The sequence below is a fragment of the Lissotriton helveticus genome, chromosome 7 (genome assembly GCF_964261635.1).
Source record: "Lissotriton helveticus chromosome 7, aLisHel1.1, whole genome shotgun sequence".
Taxonomy (NCBI): Eukaryota; Metazoa; Chordata; class Amphibia; order Caudata; family Salamandridae; genus Lissotriton; species Lissotriton helveticus.
Window position 1 is genome coordinate 521,316,557 of NC_136068.1, and position 16,572 is coordinate 521,333,128.

General features: G+C 44.3%; 1 protein-coding gene across 2 annotated transcripts in view; it reads right to left on the reverse strand.

Moving 5' to 3' along the window:
- LOC144768705 (microfibril-associated glycoprotein 4-like) overlaps nucleotides 1-16,572 on the reverse strand; it is a 676,294-nt gene that overhangs the window by 43,732 nt on the left and 615,990 nt on the right. For both annotated transcript variants that reach the window (XM_078652571.1, XM_078652572.1), the window contains exon 5: nucleotides 12,367-12,549. In XM_078652571.1, the coding sequence (XP_078508697.1) occupies nucleotides 12,367-12,549 (183 nt within the window). The remainder of the gene's footprint in view (nucleotides 1-12,366; nucleotides 12,550-16,572) is intronic.

A 16,572-nucleotide genomic window follows, 5' to 3' on the forward strand; every position in this document is an offset into this window, starting at 1 on the left:
GCGGTCCTAGGAAGCGTGTTTCCGGTCCAGGGAAGGCATGGCTTGGCAGTTCGGGCTGGACTGTTCCCATGAGGAACAGGATCAGACTGATTTGCATATGGCCATGTCTGAACTGGGGTGGCAGAGTGGGCTAATGAACGGTGATGGATTAAACCCAGATTTGTGGACTGGGTGTAAGTGTTTAATTGGCTCAGATGCTCCGTCCATCATCACCCCCTTTTGTACCGCTTTGTTCGCCATAAGTTGGCAGGGTATGCTCAGAGGTGAGTCCCTGGCTCACTTTGCCACTGGATTCAAGCAAGCGTGGCTGAAGACGGCTGTAATGCCAGAAACCGGTCCTAGGAAGGTTGTTTCCGGTCCAGGGAAGGCATGGCTTGGCAGTTCCGGCTGGACTGTTCCCATGAGGCACAGGGTCAGACTGATTTGCATATAGTCCGTTGGACTCCTCTCTCCCTAATTTGCTATCTTTTTCTCACTTCCCGACATCAGTCTTAGCATCCTCTCAGAGCTTACAACCCACATTAAATTGGGGTCTCCCAACGATTGCTGTCCCCCCTCATTCTCAGAGACATCTTTTCTTCCCTACCACACAGTATCCTCCCCTTCCTGAACGCATCCCTCAGCACGGGCACTGTCCCCAGCTCTCTAAAGGAGGCCATTCTGGTCCCCCTACTAAAGAAACCTGGGGCAGACTCCGCCAACCTCTCTAACTACCGTCCCTTTTCCCTCCTGCCTTACCTGGCAAAACTTCTTGAGGCCCATGTTACTAAGTGCCTCTCCAAATTCATAGAGACCTCTAGCTTCCTTGAATCCAACCAGGCAGGCTTTAGGCCGGCACATTCTACCAAGACCGTCATTTTGGCTGTTCTGGATGCTCTGAGGGGAAACGCCGATAAGGGGGCCCCGCAGGCATTAGTACTCCTGGATTTGTCAGCTGCGTTCGACAGGGTGGACCATAACATCCTTTTACACCGTGTCGGACAGGCTGGCATCCAGGGCTCTGCCTTCGAGTGGGTTAAGTCATTCCTCTCAAGCAGAATACAAACGGTCCGCCTGGGTCCCTACACGGCTACCAAGGCACCCACAGCATGCGGAGTTCCCCAGGGCTCCTCCCTTTCACCTCTATTATTCAATCTGTATTCTGGCCACTGCTTCACTCGCTAAAAAAGTGGAAGATCACGGTGTTTAGCTACGCTGATGATCTGCAGATCATCTTCACCCTAGCTTCCCCCAATGCCGCAACAAATTCCAAGCAGTGATGCTCCACATACAGCAGTGGATGAATCACAATCAACTCAAACTTAACCCAGGGAAAACGGAACTCATCCTGCCAGGAAACAGTGTGGCACACTGGGGCCCACAGTTCTGGCCAGCTGCCCTAGGCCCCTGTCCCGCACCTTCTGGCTCGGTTAAGAGCCTAGGGGTGATCATTGACTCCGATCTTTCCCTTAAAGGTCACGTGGGGGCAGTGATCTCATCTAGCATGTTTCAGCTGCGAAAAATTCGAAAGATCTCCCATCTGCTCTAGCATGCGGCACTGGTGCAAGTTGTTATCTCTCTGGTTATATCTCGCCTCGACTTCTCCAACTCCCTCTACCTAGGTTTACCCCAGTCTCTGCTCCATCGCCTACAAATTGTCCAAAACCAGGCAGCAAGACTAATCTACAAAACTCCGAAGTGGCAATCGGCGAGACCCCTGCTGCATAAACTGCACTGGTTGCCAATCGCTCAAAGAGCCGCCTTTAAGACAGGCTGCCTTATATTCAAATCACTTCACTACACTAGCCCCGACTTCTTGAAGGACCTCATTGTAAAGCATTGCCCGGCACGCAATCTCCGCTCGGACCATCTACACTTACTGGTCACTCCCACCATCAAACTGAAAAAGCTAGGAGGTCGCAGGTTTGCCTACCTGGCCCCTAGGCTATGGAACTCCCTCTCAATGGCGATCAAGACCAGCAACTCCCTACTGAGTTTCAGAAAGACCTTAAAAACCTGGTTATTCTCTAAGTCCTGCTAGCCGGCTCTGCCGCACCTTCTACATACATACCTAGCGCCAGGAAGCTTATGGTGTCAGTGCGCTTTTCAAATTCAGCCTAACATAACATAGCCATGTCTGAACTGGGGTGGCAGAGTGGGCTAAAGAACTGTGATGGATTAAACCCAGATCTGTTGACTGGGTGTAAGTGTTTGATTGGTTCAGATGCTCCGTCCATCATCACCCCCTTTTGTACGGCGGTGTCTCCAATACACATCTGGGGTGGTTGACAGCTACACTTTGTGCATTCCCTCTAGACAGTTACAAACACAGGAAGGGTTGCTGTGACAGAGAACTCATCTACATTCTGATAGCTCTTCTTGGACAGGAAGAGAGGGGGAACCTGAAATACACCTGTATGGGCAGTGTTCTGTTTCCCACACAAAGCGCTAATGACCCCCTACTTATAGTCTGGAGCCGGGGATATGAAGAATGGAGGACCTGTGCACTTCAAAAGGCCTGCTTTAAAGTCACTCCCACTGAGTATAGGTACTGGGCCTCTGACCCCACCAAGACAGTATACTATTGGACCTGTGAAGAACTCTGCCAGGAGGAGACTGCTGTGCTACAAGGATTCCTAGTCTGCTTGACTACTGCTCTGGAGGAACTGCTTTTCTGCTTTGCTGTGTTGCCCTGCTAATCTCTGCCCTGCTGAGGACAAGGACTGGACCCATCTCACTTGAACCCATAGTAGCTCCAAGAGCTTGCCCCCCTATTCTGAAGTTTCAGGGCTATCAAAAACTTCCTTCAACCCTGCAAGAGCACCTGGACTCTGCCAAATGTGAGTCCGGCCCTGACAAGTGTTGCCAATCCAGTCCTGGGGCCTTGAAAGGTGACTTATGCTGTGCTGATCCATCAAAACCAAAGCATTGGTGACTTTGTGCTGATCGAAAATGACGCATTGGCTTTCAACACAGTAAGTAATCAACAACATTGCTTTGATAGACTGAGCAGCTTGACGACGGTGGACTGTGCGGCTCGACGGTGATGCATCACTTGCATCATAAAAGAGTTAGTCGACGAACCCTTCTTTGCCTCCATGGATTGAAACCAGCGCATGGAGTCTTTGATGTTGGAGCTTCCTCCATCCAAAGTACTTCTTCAGCTGGACCTGCGTGAGTCCTGTACCCAGCCTGCCCTCCATTGCGTACGGTCTGAACTTTGGACTTTCCCTGGTCCATTGCAACCTCAAGTTACCCCCAAGTGCTATTTGTTTCTAAACACTACATTTTGATTTAATCTTATAAAATGCATAACTCTGGTTCTACGTATTGGATTTGTGTTGCTTTGATCTTGTTTTACTCATAAATATATAATGTATTTTTCTAACCCTGTGTGGAATATTTTTGTGGTGTTTTCAGAGTGTGTGTGTGTCAGGGCCGGACTGGCCGTAGCGGGCACTGGGCGTTTTCCTTGGTGGGCCGGAAGGGTGGGGGCCGGTTTTGGTGCAGGAGGCTGGTTTTGCAGCAGTGCTGCAATATCGGCCCCCTGTACCAAAAGCAGCAGCAGTGCTTCCCACCAGTGCCCCCCCCCCACTCCACCACACCAGCGCTCGCGACCGGTTTGACCTATTTGCCAGGGCTGGCTTACATTCCCAGTCTGGCGCTGGTGTGTGTGTGTTTTGCGCAAATACTTTACAGATTGCCTCTTTAAATAAGCCTGACTGCTTCGTGCCAAGCTACCAGACGGTGAACACAGGTTATCTTTTAGTGTGTATCTAGCTAACCCTGACTATAGTGGAGGTTCCTGCTTGTACACGGTACATACTCTGACAACCAGCTGGTGGCAAGTTACTGCCCTAGCCACATAGCTCTGCCGAGATGTTTAGGAATTGCTGAATGGTAAATTTCTAAACTTGCACTTTGCACTTTGATAAACTGCACATTTTAAACTGTTTTTAATCCTCTTTTAACTTTTGCATGCATAACCGCGGTGCCCATATGTAACAGCGGGCCCGCCAGGACAGGTCAGCGCTCTAGTTGTTTTTTGCCTAATTCGATAAAGCACACAATGGCGCATCCCAGCAGCGGGTGACATGTTACTGCCCTAGCCACATAGCTCTGCCGAGCTGTTTAGTAATTGCTGTATGGTAAATTTCTAAACTTGCACTTTGATAAACAACACATTTTAAACTGTTTTTAATATTCTTTTAACTTCCACATGCTCAATCACGGTGCCCGTATGTAAGAGCGGGCCCGCCAGGACACGTCAGCGCTCTAGTTGTTTTTTGCCTAATTCCATAAAGCACGCAATGGTCATTAATTTTATTTTTTTTTTTTTTTTTTTTTGGTCCTCATCTGCCTGCCCCTCCGATGAAAAATACCAACCACCTTGCACGACATTACTGACGTGATATGTACTATTGGTGGGAGATATATGTCGAGGAAAAACGGCTGGGGGTGCGTTCTTTTGACTCCATCTAGGTATGTTTCAACCTGCCGGACCTTGTTCGGAACTGTCCTAGCCCTTGGTCCAAAAGAGTAAAGGTGGCATAATCATCGGACCCGGGGAAAAAAAAAAAAAAACCCCGGATCATCTCCAGTTGGTCAAGAGATCCCAAAATGCCAACTTTCTCTTATTTACAGAACTCTTTAGGTCTCTTTTGGAGATCTCGTATAATGATGTAAGCCATGAACAGTGTAAAGGAGGTGTCTTCTCTACCCACTGTATACATATCTGTCTTCTCGCCAACAAAATTGCGTAGAAAAGAAATGACTTTTCATTGCCTGTGATATTGCCTTCTGTCCCAAAGATAACAAGTGGGAGAGTTATTGACAAAGAAGTGTTTAGTATGGAATTTAAGGTGTTTTTCACATCTTCCCAAATTTTTTTTATATTAGGACATTCTAAGAACATATGTATATCACATGCATCTGCTAGGTTGCATTTATTACATTTTTTGCCTATTTGATATTTAGAGAGTTTCAGTGGTGTTAAGTATGCCCTATGTACAGAGAAAATGTGATTTCGTACAAGCCAAGATGGCTTTACGATATTGCGTAATATCTCAAAAGAGTTTATCCACCTCTCCTCGCATGGAGTCCCGATTTCTGTCCCCCATAACTCATCCGGGAGTTTAAACTCCCCTTCGCTTTCCCCCAACAGAAGCCAGTACCATCTAGCAACTTCTTTTCCTCCAGTTGGTCGTTCTACCAATTGTTGTTCCGTATTGCTAATTTTCCCAATATTACTGTCTTTGCGGGTTTCAGATCTTGCCCAACTATCCACTTGAATATATTTAAATCTGGAAAGCCCAGGGCCTACCTGCTCATATAACTCGTCCCAAGTTATGAGTTTATTTTCTTTAAATAGTTGGCCCCATTTACTGATGCCTGCTTGTTCTATTATAGTGGACAAACTATCTTTAAGGCATAGGGGTAGCCCTGGAGAGTCCCATATTGGGGCATAGTTTGAGTAGTAAGATAGGCCCAGTTTTTTCCTGATGTTAAGCCAGTTTTTGGCCCATGAGTGTAATATTTTCAATTTTATATTTTTGAAGAATGTCTGACTTCCAAACTTAAACATAAAGCCGTCTGCTGCAAGATTTGTCCCCTTTAGCATGGCTCCGTACATGGATGTATTAGGTAGATTAGATGGCATTTTAAGAAGCATTCTAGAATAGGACATCTGAAAAGCCCATGAGTAGAACATAAGGTCCAGTAGTTCAAGGCCCCCTTTTTCTCTTCTTCTTCTGAGCTTTTTCCATGATATTCTTGTGGTCTTGTAATTCCATATAAATGAATTGATTTCTCTTTGACATTTTTCCATTATTTTTGTGTTCATAGTTATTGGGATAGTGTTAAAAAGAAAGGTGAATTTTGGGAGGATACACATTTTGACTAAGTTTACTCTTCCTGTTATAGAAAGAGGCACCTGTGTCCAAGATTTCATAAGTCTTTTACTTTCACTATGTATTCTTTCCAAATTAGTTTGTACAAGGGTGTCCACGTCTTGAGTTATTTTGATTCCCAGATATCGCATTGAGGATGAGATATTAATCCCAAGATCTAAATTGGGAAAGTTCCATGCCATGATCTCGCTCTTACTCGAATTTATGTCGTATCCCGAGACCTGGCCAAATTCTAGAGCGCGTTGTATAACCACTGGATATGCCTTAACTGGATCAGCTGTGAACACTAATATGTCGTCTGCATATAGTGCTACTCGTCTTTCCCACTCTCCGAAACAGAAGGATGGTATATTCGCCTCTTCCCTTAACACCTGGGCAAAGGGTTCGATGTATAAATCAAATAGGAGAGGGGAAAGCGGGCAGCCCTGCCTTGTTCCTCTTGTGATATTAAATGCTTCGGTCAAGGACCCATTAACCAGCAACCTAGCTGACGGTGAGTTGTATAGCTGATTAATCGTTCTGCAAAACCCTTCCCCACAGTTGAATTTTTTTAGGAAGTCATTGAGGTAAAGCCAGTTAACTCTATCAAACGCCTTGGTTGCGTCTAGAGTCAGGGTGGCCAAGGGGAGAGAGAAAGCGGTGACAATATTTATAGCCCCTATTAGCTCACGCGTTAACTCAGCTAATTGTCGCCCCTTAATAAATCCTTTCTGATCTTGGTGGATTACGGTCCCAACAACGCTAGACAATCTTGTGGCAATTACCGTTGTGAAAATTTTATAATCGTTATTGAGTAACGATATTGGTCTGTATGACCCACACTCTAATGGAGATTTCCCTGGTTTTGGGATGAGAACAATTGTGGCCTCACCCCAAGATTTAGGCATAGGCTGTTCTTCCAAGAGAATGCCATTAAAGAGTTCGATTAGTACTGGTATAATGGCATTCTGAAGTGTTTTGTAGATCTCTCCCGGCAATCCATCCGGGCCTGCCGCTTTGCCTTTCTTAATTTGAGTGATAGCTTTTTTCACCTCCTCTTGTGTGATGACTGATTCTAATGATCTACTCTGAGTTGTTGAGAAGTTTGGTAATGTAATAGCTTCCAACCAGCTATTTCTTGCGTTTGAGTTATTGGGGAGATCCTCTTTGTAAATATCCTGAAAAAATTCAAGAAATGCTCTCCCTATCTCAGGAGTGGTAGTTCTTGTCTCTGGCTCCCCTTCTATCTTAATTTCCCTGATGTAGTTTAGGGCCTTATCAGCTTTGATTTTCCAAGCCAGAATTTTTCCTGCACTTTCTCCAAACTCAAATTGAGAAGATTTACTCGCTTCCCACCTTCTGTTTATTCTCTCCTGCAGTGTATATTCTAACTCCGCTTTCAACTCAGCCATTTGTTCTTGTTCTTCAGCTGTTCTTAGTGGCAAAGCCATTTTTAACTCTAAAGTGTTCATGTCTTGTTCTATTCTTTTTATCTTGTCGAAGTATAGCTTCCGCCTATGGGAGGCTCTGTTGGTAATTTGCCCTCTTAAAAACGCTTTAAATGTCTCCCAGATGATTGTTGGGGTGGCTGAATTTCTATTTAGATCAAAGAAAGTTATAGATTCCTTATTAGGAAGTTGATTTCCTCTTCTTCAAGTAGGAGTGTCCTATCAAAGGACCATGAAGGGTGTGTGACAGAGGTTTCGGACTTAAGAGTAAATTCTAACGCCGAGTGGTCTGACAGATGTGATGGTAGACATTCTATTGATTCTAAAATATCTTTTAGGCAATAACTAAAAAAGGCATAGTCTATTCTGGATTTATGTTTAAACCTACTATTCCTATAGGACACCCCAATCTTTTTACCCACTTTTTCTCTCCAAAGATCAGCCAGACCCATGTGTGTCATAATTGCTTTAAGTGTTTCTCTGGATTTAATCGAGCCAATATTTTTAGATCTTGTTGATTTATCTAATTTAGGATCGAGCACAATATTAAAATCACCCATCCAGATTATTGGCTCTTGCACTGTTAGTAGTTGAGTCCTTATTACATCTAGATATGATGGGTCATCTGAATTTGGACCATAGTAACCCACCAAAATTTTAGTATGACCATCAAGCGAAACTCTTATCATTAGCCATCTCCCGGATTAGTCTTCATACAGGTGGCAGCACCTTGCAGTGCTCTACTGCAGATCCAAATAGGTGTATTTTGCTGAACACTAGATCGGCGATAAAGCACAGATATGAATTTGAATATTTGATACAACTTTAAAACCCAGATCTCATTTTTCTAACAGGCACCTGGGCGAACGATACATCAGAACCTGATTGGAATGTCGCTTTACCTGCGGGTTATCAAGTAGCCTGTGCAGACAGGTAGGGGAAAAAAGGGGGGGGTATAGCCATAATTTATCTGTTCCATTATTTTTGTTAGGATTGAGCCCACTCAACAACTGGAAGCAGAGGCTGGGATTTTTAGCATTAAATGTACCAACTCCCTATCCTTCCCGGGTCTACTTCTCTATCGGCCACCAGGGGTTAGGTCCACTTTCACCCATTTTTTCCAGACTTTTTCAGAATCATGTTTAGAATCTCCTACTTTTACAATTCTAGGGGATTTCAATTTCCACCTAGAAGCAAACAACAAAGTAGATACTGCCATATTGGTGGACAATCTTGCAGGTTATGGTCTCACACAGATTGTGTCTGAATCTATGCATAAGGCTGGCCATACCCTGGATGGCATAATTACTAATAATCCTAACATTAGGCTGGTTAACACGCTGCCCTTGCTGTGGACCGGTCATAGAGAAATATATTTTAACGTACTAATACCTACAACTAGCAGCCCCCATTGGAACAGATTACCCCATGTGAACTTTCGACCTTGGAATACAATTAAAAAAAGCAAACTGGAAGCAGTCCTTGCGAGGAACCTGCCTGATGTCTCTAATTCCAACTGGGCAGCCAGCAAATTTGATGACTGGGTTAGGTCATAAGTGGATCTGCTCTCTCCAGAAGTAACTAAGAACTTTCAAAGAAATCAAGCGTCCTCACCTTGGTATAACGCAGATCTTAGACTTATCAAATCCAAATGTGGATGTTCTGAACGACTCTTTAGGACAGATTTTAGTGAGGAACGTAAAAGGGCCTATAATCTAGTTCTAGAGGAATACAAGGCAGCTATAAAAACGCTAAATTGTGTTTTTACCAACAAAAATAGTTGCAGTCAAAAACTCCTCGAAGGAGCTGTTTAAAACAGTGACAGTTCTATCCAAGCGACAGCAGGATAGCCAATTTACACCTGACCAAAATTTCGTTGACAAGATTGCTACGTTTTTTTAAACTAAAGTACAGGCAGTTTATAACGAACTTCACAAGACGTCACCTAATTCTATTGAAAACAATGAAGATACCCTGGAGGATAATCCAACTCATAGTAGCTTGTCAAGGTTCTCTACTTTAACAATAGAGAAAGTAAATGATCTGCTACTACTGACCAAGTCGGGTTCTCCTATGGACATATGTCCCCCTTTTATCTTGTACTTGGTCTCTGAAAAAATTTGCGCTCATTTGACCCCTCGCTTAAATGAGGTTACTAGTTCCGGGACGTTTTCGCAGTCATGGAAAAAGGCTTGTGTTAGGCCTATCCTGAAGAAATCTACATTGGATCCTACTGAGGTGAAACACTATCGCCCAATATCGTGTTTACCAATACCGGCTAAACTTTTAGAAAAATCTAACATGGAACTCACCAACTACCTAGATTGTAACACCCTCCCAGATTCCAACCATCCAACATGGCTTTAGATCTCGCCATTCCACTGAGTCAGCCCATATCATGGCCACAGAGGCGATCCATAGACGGATGGATGGGGGGAGAAGAGTCTTCCTCATCCTGCTTGACCTATCAGCAGCATTTGATACCGTTAACCATGCGGTACTGATACGGCGGCTGAAGGCAGTATGTATCAAAGAGACGGCCTTAACCTTACTATCATCTTTCATGGCATCCAGGGAGCAGATGATCTACTGGGATAGTCTCAAATCAGGAAACTTCTGTCTCCCGTGTGGAGTTCCACAAGGGTCGGCATTGTCACCAATGTTGTTCAATATATATGTCACCCCTTTGGCTAGATTAATCAAAGATCACAGTCTTACGTTAATTTCATATGCGCACAATACCCAGATAGTAGTATCTGCCATGCAGAGGGTGAACACCACAGCCGCCAGCTTTCGTAATTGTCTAAACTCCGTTATGGCCTGGATGAATTCAAACTTTCTCAAGCTTAATACTGAAAAGACTGAGGTCATTGAGTTTGGGCAGGGTCCTTCTGTATGGAGCCAATTGTGGTGGCCATCTGAGGCGGGAAACTGCCCCGTTCCTGCTATTAAGACAAGAAACTTCGGATTTATATTTGACAACTCATTAAAGTTTGCAAAACAAATCAATCACTTAACCTTCTTCTGTTTCTTTACTTTGAAAATTTTGCAAAAACTTTTGCCGTTTATTCCATTAAACCTCGGGAAAACAGTAATAGCAGCTCTTGTCCACTCGAAAATCGACTATGGTAATGTGTTATTCCTAAGCATTGACGAAGGCCAGACTGCCAAACTGCAGTCTTTGCAGAATGCAGCAGCACGAGTACTACTTGATATTCCCAAACACCATCCCACATCTGCCAGTATAAGGCAGCTTCACTGGTGTCCAGTCCTACAGCGGGAGAATTTAAAGCTCTCTGTCATGTGCATAAGGCACTATATGAAGGTGGAGCCATGGACATTCAGAAACTATTCTCCTGGTACTGCCCGCAATGGAATCTTAGGTCAGCCAACACATGGCTAGTACAGGTTCCTAAAATGATAAAAGCCAGATGGGGAGGCAAAAGCCTCTCCCAAAGAGCAGCCAAATTATGGAACACGCTACCTAATACCATTAGACTACAGTCTAATGGGCCTCTTTTTAGGAAATTGGTCAAGACCTAGCTTTTCCCTCAGCACTAACCTCAGCAAGCCTGTGCCACGGCAACAAGTCCCAAGACGCCTTGGCAATCGAGCGCTTTATAAGTATGTCAGTCAGTCATTCAGTCAGTCAACCAGAAACCCCAGTTCTAACAGCCACCTTTACAGATGGTTGTGGATGCTCGGTACTCTAAGGAATGTGTTAACTAGCAAAGTGATATCCGCCATTCGGCTTTACTTGTGATAAACTATGTTCAAGTGCTCTCTTACATACTTCCACCATGAGCAACAGCTGAAGGACTACAGGTGCCTGCTGGGCTTAGCAAGCTTGGTGAAGTCTAGATACCAGTATAGACCCTATGGCTTAATAGTCTAGGTTTATTGTAGTAGAATGACTAGGATTCATTTGTTGATAAAAAAATTGTGGGTCTTCTGGGCAAAGAATTGATTCAGTGAAAGTGGTTGCAAATTGAGCACCAACTTTTACTTAATCGTTTTTGCTTCTGTGACCCGACCTATGTACTAATATGTTAGTTCACAAACAACAGAATTGCAGTGGGTCACAATTTACCTTAAAGAAAAACGGGATATGTTTTTAAAAAAATGAATAGCTACACAAACATTTTTATCAACATTGGGACCCGTTCCTGTTTGCAAATGGGTTACCACCTTCTTTGAATTGGTGGTAAAATATTAATCTTTTGTAGCCGAATTTCACAAACAAAGCATTAATACATACCTTCAGGAAACTGCGTTTGAAAAGGGATGCCATAAGTACTCCCCTTCCAAATACTGATTCCTTATTTTTTCCTAAACCTATTTAACGATTCAGAAAACCTTTTCCAAAACGTTAATTGGGTTTAGTCCATTTCAAAGTGTTTGAGCTGTCACAATCCCTAAGATTTACCAAATCTGAGGGTTTGCAGCAGTTAAAACACTTTGTTAATGAGGCCCTGTATCCAGTCCGAGTTGTCCATTTGCACCACAGCACAGGCCACATTCATAGATATGAAGCTAGTCTGATTCAACGGGAAGGGAGTAGCACTGTTGCCTCCAGATAATGGACCACTAGCACTGACTAGAGTTTAAAGTGCCACAAGTATCTTTTTTCTTTGGGGTGGCATATTTGTGCATTGCTGTCCGTGGTAAGAATGTATAATTTTGTGGGCAATCTTGCCGCCCCTTGCTTGCCTAACCACGAAGAGCTGTATTTTTCTTTCTCTTGGTTACTCGCTAACGTTATGGCCGCCTGGTCTTTAAATGCTCTGTAGTTGATGCTTTGTAAAATCTTTTATCACCCTTTATCTTGGAAAATGAAATCGAGAGAGCTAATTGTGCATCAGGTTTTTTACTCTATTGTTATATAGCTTCAGAACGGATGTATCTTCTCATAAGCTCAATATCTTTGTCTGCAGCTAGTGAGAAAATAAGATAATCAGAAAATCTGTTTCCACAGAATCTGCATCCCTCTTTTAATATTGATATGGTGTCACTCTGAACTCTTCAATCTCAGGCCATCAAATTGAGGTTACCTGCTCCCCCATCGACGAAGCCGTCTACATGCAGCATGTATCCATCCTCTTCCGCATTGATGGCATGAGGCGAGATGGCAAATTCAGTGTATGTCGCAGAGGCTGTGCCATTTTCAAAATCTGCCAGGTCCACCCTCAGCTCGTACTTCTGCTTTAGGGTCAACAGATAGATGTTGTGCAGTCCTGGAAGAGAGGAAATCATTGTATGCTCAGTGGTGGAGTCTTCCAGAGGAAAAGGTAACTTCATTATACATAGGGAGCCATGCGACACACATCCGTTCTTCATTCAAGGTCATATTACACATGGCAGATTAGAAATAGAAATGTTTTAATCACTAATGCTGAGAAAATAAGCTTTGTATGAGTATCCAGATATTTGTTCCCTTAGAATGCAAGAGTTGACACAATATGAGTGCGCTTGCACATTATAGCATTATAACCAGCTGCCCAGGGCTACACAGGTTGTTAAAAGCCCTGAACCCAAGTTATGGACCCGAGCAAAAGGGAAGTGGCTATACTGAGGAAAAGGCCCTTTAACAACTGGTATAGTCCAAGGCAGAAGGGATATAATGATATTAGAACATTCCACCCAGACAAACATTGGAATGTTGGAGCAGAAGGCTTATAGCAGCCATCATTAGCCCTGAGCTACTTCATGAATTTCACTAGAGCTCTCAATATTCCATTGTCCTGATATAGGCTTATAGCCCGCTGCAGATGGCTATACCAGTTGTTAAAGTCTCTAAAACCAAGTTATAGGCCTTAGTCACAGGCGAGGGCCTTTAACGAGTGAGAGGGCCTTTAACAACTGGTATAGCCCAAGCCAGAAGGGCTATAAGGCTATTAGAACATTCCAAAGAGTAAGGGTAGAATGTTTTAAATTAAAGAGGGATAAACATGAAGACAAACATTGGAATGTTTGGAGCTACTCCATTGTCTTCAATGGAGCTCTCAACATTCCAATATTCTAATCTGTGTTATAGAATATTCGCGTTTCAACTTTGGCACATTCGTTTCTCTCCGAGAAAACCCCTGCATTAAAATTACATGTGTTAAGCCCGCTCTGTTGTATCTACAATTATTAAATAGCCATCGTATCATTTTTCATGTTGCTAGTTTCTTAGTGGGTGCTGCTCGGATCAGGAAAATAATTAATTGTACTTAAATGAAATTGGATCTTGTAAATTGAAATGACGCTAGTTTACCCTGTAACATTGACAGTGAGGGTAACGAAACTGGTTGTTGGGATTTTAGCTGATTTTATGTGATCTTATGAAATTTTATGAAATCCTTTTGAAACCTTTTAAATGGCTATATACGTTTTACTCTATGTTTGTAAATAACACATATTTTGTACTGTACCGTTGTCTTTTTATGATATTGATTTATCGAAATAAAGTAATCTGACTGACTGACTGACATGTGTAAGGCGTAGAGAAGAAAAATACAGTACATTTCAAATTTGGTGTTCTACAAAAGGATACGTTCATTGCTGCTGCCGTGCATATTGGTGCTAACATGGCACTCGTTCCTTTCAAGGCAAATTGACGTCCTTTGTTCAGGTCTGGGTAAAGGCTTAGTGGCAGAGTTGGGGCCAGCACCTAGAGTACCACTTACATCACTAACTACAACCCCGCCTTGCACTCGTGCCATCCACTAAACCATATGCCACTTCACCATATGCCACTTCACCATCTACACCCCACACCATCACTTTCATCCTACACCACCACTTATCCCTTGCACCACCCCTCATACCACAAATACCTGTGCCATTTCCCTGTCAACATCCACCAACCCACAGAGCACCACCAGCTAGACCACCCCCTAACTCATTACCGCGTATTAATACAAGGATAATTCCAGGGAGCGCAAGTCACTATGATTAATAATCTGCAGCTGCCATTTAACCTCTTCTTCAGTCGGAGTTTCTCTGTGGTGGAAGTAGGAGTGGGGGAATGTGCTTAAGGCTTCCTTCAACGGGGGTGGCTGCCCTGCTGGTGCCTACACTGAAGGCAGGTCTTGAAAGAGATGCATTTCCTGAGCCTGCTGGTTGCAGGAGAAATCATGTTGGCAACATTTAATAAATGAAGTGGCTTGGTAAGTACAAGTGCACAATGAAATAATGTCCTTTTGCTTACAAAGGTTCTCATGCCAGGACCCCTCGCGTGACTGGGTGCCAGCTCACACTATTTATTTGCAAACCTCCTCTCCCTTGTGTAAAGCAAGGTGCGGCTGGGGAGGGACTTATTTCCCTGGCGATCGCCTTTGAGGAAGTTGAAGGGGCGTGTGGTTGGGAACAAACTACTCCTCGCCCTTGGGCAAAGAGGAGGTTGTGCAAACATATTAAAGATATTTCGTTTCTGAAAATAAGCAGTTTTAAACAAACATCCCTGATGCCCTGTTTTTTTGTGTGTATGTTCTTCCAGTGTTTGTGAACTTTGGGAGAGATATAAAAAAGAAAAAAGTCAAAAAAACAAATGTTGCCGATTGAGAGAGGGTTTCATATAAATCCTCTGCATAGGGGAGGGAGCTGGGGGACACAAAGAGGCTGAATGGCCAGTGCCCAAAGTCTACAGTGATGGCAGGGGCCTACAGAAGGGTAGTGCAGGCGTTGTAGAAGGAGCAGTAGCACTCAGAAGAGGCACAGGCAGCAGAGAGACAGCTGGGGATGGGGCAATTAGAGGAAAGGCATTGGCACCCAAGGTGAGCTGCTGGCACCCAGGTTTGCTTCAGGGCAGGGAGGGGGCAAATAGAAAAACTGCTGGGCAGGGCCCACCAGCACATATTCGTTGCATTGCTGGAGGCTATCTAGCACTAAAATCAGAAAAAGTAATGCATCTATAAGCATAGGGGAGAAACATACTGCAAGAAGGGCTATTTTGATACGTTCCATGATACATGAGGGATGTTAGCTATAGAACAAATGGTGAAGACTGAAAAAATATTCACTGGGACTTAAACGTGCACTGTTCAGAGCCATTGATATGGAACTCTTACCATATTGGCCGGAAGGAGCGGAGGCACTTGAAACTCAGGGTCTAACGTGAAAGGTTCTCGGTCACCTTTATCGTCCTTGAGGAATGTGCTTTGAAACTGCTCTGGGAAGTTGTAGGTGCTCGGGCTCTCTTTCGGCCCCCATTCCCCTCTTCAGTAAAGGCGACATCAGAACAGGCCTATGAAAGGACATGTTGCCCGGCAAAGAGCTGATGCTGAGACCTTGCATAGGACAGAGATATCCAATGGAGATCATCTTCCAGCAGTCCTTAAAACATTTACTCGATTCTCTCTCCAGGACTTCTAGCCTTTAGTATTGCGCAGACTGTGACCTATGTTTTAGGCCTTTTTACCCATGATGGGTCTCAGGAGCATGAAGAGGGAGCCCATTGGCTCCCGAGGTAATTTCTCACTGATGCCTGCCATTAGGTAGAATTGGTTCCTAGGGAAATAGACTGTAACATGAGAAGAAGTTCGCCAAGAGTCAACTGCATATCAAATGTACAAGCAGTGAACAGAGGCTGATGCCGGCCTCCAGTGTACAGTAAAAGGGGAAATGCACACTAGAACAATCACAAGAGCCAGGTGAGTGGAGAGAAGGTGAACCCAGGATCCATTCCGCACTGGTTAGAGTATGATCAGGAACCGAGGCTTAAGACATGCCGCCAACGAAAGGAGTGGAATTAGACAATCATTGAATGGAAGATGTGTGGCCTTTGGGCGCACATGTTTAATCTGCTTATCAACAGTCACTTGTGCGCCACTCACCATTTATGTGCACTGTGTAGCTGTGTATTTTGAACTGTACCCCGCCCCGTTCCACCGCGGCTGACTGTGCCGTTTGCGTGGAAGGCGAGGCGCCATCTTTGATCGGGCTGGACCGGAGCTAGCGGTCTAGCTCTTCTGGGAGGCAGGGCTTAAAACGCCATGTGCATCCGGGAGCGCAGCAGGCGCGGCGATGGCGCGCCAAAGGTGCGCCTAAGGTAAGCCCGTCTGCGCCCGTCCACGGCCGGTCGGGGCTAGGGGCCAAAATTTATGGCCAAACATATATCTATTCCTCTAACGACTTACTTACTTTAAGACCCCCTGATCACCTTTGCCCGCAACTACCCCTGTATGTACTAAAACGCACTTCTTTTTATGGTATTTCTAAAAACAAGTATATAGCTGGTAACTCTATTTTTAACCCAGGTTCACGCATTGCCCCTC